Source organism: Merops nubicus, unplaced genomic scaffold (assembly GCF_000691845.1).
Source record: "Merops nubicus isolate BGI_N331 unplaced genomic scaffold, ASM69184v1 scaffold13561, whole genome shotgun sequence".
Taxonomy (NCBI): domain Eukaryota; kingdom Metazoa; phylum Chordata; class Aves; order Coraciiformes; family Meropidae; genus Merops; species Merops nubicus.
The window spans coordinates 342-2445 of record NW_008589076.1 but is presented as its reverse complement, the minus strand read 5'-3'; the positions used below and the strand labels follow the sequence as shown (position 1 = coordinate 2445).

The window sequence follows — 2104 nt, the reverse complement described above, 5'->3', positions numbered from 1 at the left end:
ACGGGCCTGCCAACCCCACTGCAAGCAGAGCCAGTTCTTATCTAGGTGGCTTCTTGCCCCACCTCCAATTTAATGTGGAAGGTGGGGGCACCTGGTGGCAATGTCCTAAACAGTTCCCACCCAATGCTGGCCAGACCCTGGGTGAAAATCAGTCAGGAGGGTCTTTCTTGCCTGGTTGTGGACATCATCCATCTGCCAGCCCTCCTTCAGGGCTGGGGGGTTATCCCCAGCACTTCAGGGTGGGAGGGGGCTGCACTGCCAAGTGCTGACATGTGCAGGCAGTTACAGGACAGGTTCTGTCCAAATCTCTATCCCACAACCCATCTGTGCTGATTTATCTTCTTTTTCAGAGAAGCAAGCTGCAGAACTTGGTGAGTGTTCTTCTCTTTCCTACATGGGGACTTTTCAGCTGGGACATTTTCTCACCTGGGTTTGGTGTGTCTGCCCTGGGTTGGGTTGTTTTGGGAAAGGAAGAGGTAGCAAATGCTGAGCTCATTTCAGAAATGTTATTTCCTTTTGCTCTCTCTGTGTTTTTAAGCTGTTCAATGTAATCCTTCTATACCAAGGAGAAAATTCTTTCAGTTTTCAAAGCAAGTAACAAACCATGACTGTATGTGTGTGTCAGGACAGGCAGCATGACTGTATTCAGAGAAAGTAGATGGAGTCCTTTCCTGTAGCTAGACATGGAACTTCTGAAGCTACATGCTGAGAGATGACTTCCACAAATGCAGCAACAGCTCAGAATGTGCAGCTACAGTAGCACATCCTTATCCTGAGCTAACCCAGTACAAGTGTGTCCAGATTACCTCTCATCTGTCGTTTCTTATTTCTTTTTTAAAGCATGGAGAAGATATGCAGTGCCTATAGAAGAAGGTAATTAAAGTTTGGTCTTTCAGGGTGCTGAATCCTCTTCCCTGCATTAAACTCCTTTCCTGGCAGTTCCCCTCCCACACGATGCTGGTGGAACCAGGGGTGCTTCTGCCAGCCCTCACTTTACACTCAGACCCTTTGTTCACGTGGTGCACGCCCCAGTTTCAGGCAGACTTGGAGGGTCCTGGTCCTCCAGTGCTAGCCACAGTACAGAGACATGGGGGCTGCAGCCTGGAGGTGCCCTGATAACCATCTTCCCTTTCTGCTTGATGACTTCTCTGCTTTATTCTCCATTCCTTCTGCTATTATCATTGCCTTGGGCAGCTTCCCGTGCCACAGTCTGCCCGCTCTCACTTGCACCCTTCTTCTTTATGCAGCCCCAGCAAAACCTCTCCTGGGGTGAGCTCTGCCCTGATGTGCTGACTCTCTCCTGCAGCGAGGGTGATCCTGGACCCGGACACAGCCCACTGTGAGCTCATCCTGTCCGAGGACTGCCGGGACGTGAAGCGTGAGGACGTGCTGCAGGACATCCCCGACATCCCCCAGAGGTTCAACCCCTGGCGCTGCGTCCTGGGCCGAGAGGGCTTCACCTCGGGGAGGCACTTCTGGGAGGTGGAGGTGGTGGACGGGGCAGGGTGGACGGTGGGTGTCTCCAGACAAGATGTGAAGAGGAAGGGTGATATTGAGTTCAAACCGGAGGAGGGCATCTGGGCGGTGGGGAAATGGGCAGGGCAGTTCCAGGCACTCACCTCCCCCAGTCGCACGTTCCTGTCTGAGATCCAGCCTCCCAGGAGGATCCGGGTCTCTCTGGATTATGAAGAGGGACGGGTGGCATTTTTCAGTGTTGATGAGGAAATTCCCATCTTCACATTTCCACTGGTGTCATTCGAGGGGAAAAAAGTCCACCCTTGGGTCTGGCTGGGTCCTGGGACGTGGCTCAAAATGTGGCCCTGATGAAGGAGAAGGAGTAAGAAGCTTTTTCAGGGGACCTCAGGAGCTCCAACTCAGAGAGGAATTTAGGTTGGAAGGAACTTGTGGAGGTTTCTGTTACAACCACCTGCTCACAGCAGGGCTAACCTCAAAGCTGCCTTGGGTGTCACCTTGTTCAGCTGAACTGTGGAGGCTCTCCGGGGTTAGAGATCCCTGGACCTCTGTCGTGGTGCCACACTTCTCAGGGGGAAGAGCTAACCCTTTATATTTGGTCAGAGTTTCCCCAAGTGCAGCTCCTGACTGT

At 52.6% G+C, this 2104-nt stretch overlaps 1 protein-coding gene across 1 annotated transcript in view; it reads left to right on the top strand.

Moving 5' to 3' along the window:
- LOC103781744 (butyrophilin subfamily 1 member A1-like) overlaps positions 1–1824 on the top strand; it is a gene marked incomplete at its 5' end in the record, with an annotated part of 5686 nt that extends 3862 nt beyond the window's left edge. Inside the window, 2 exons of the mRNA XM_008949465.1 lie at positions 841–873; positions 1307–1824. Of these exons, the coding sequence (XP_008947713.1) occupies positions 841–873; positions 1307–1824 (551 nt within the window). The remainder of the gene's footprint in view (positions 1–840; positions 874–1306) is intronic.
- Positions 1825–2104: the final 280 nt, after the last annotated feature.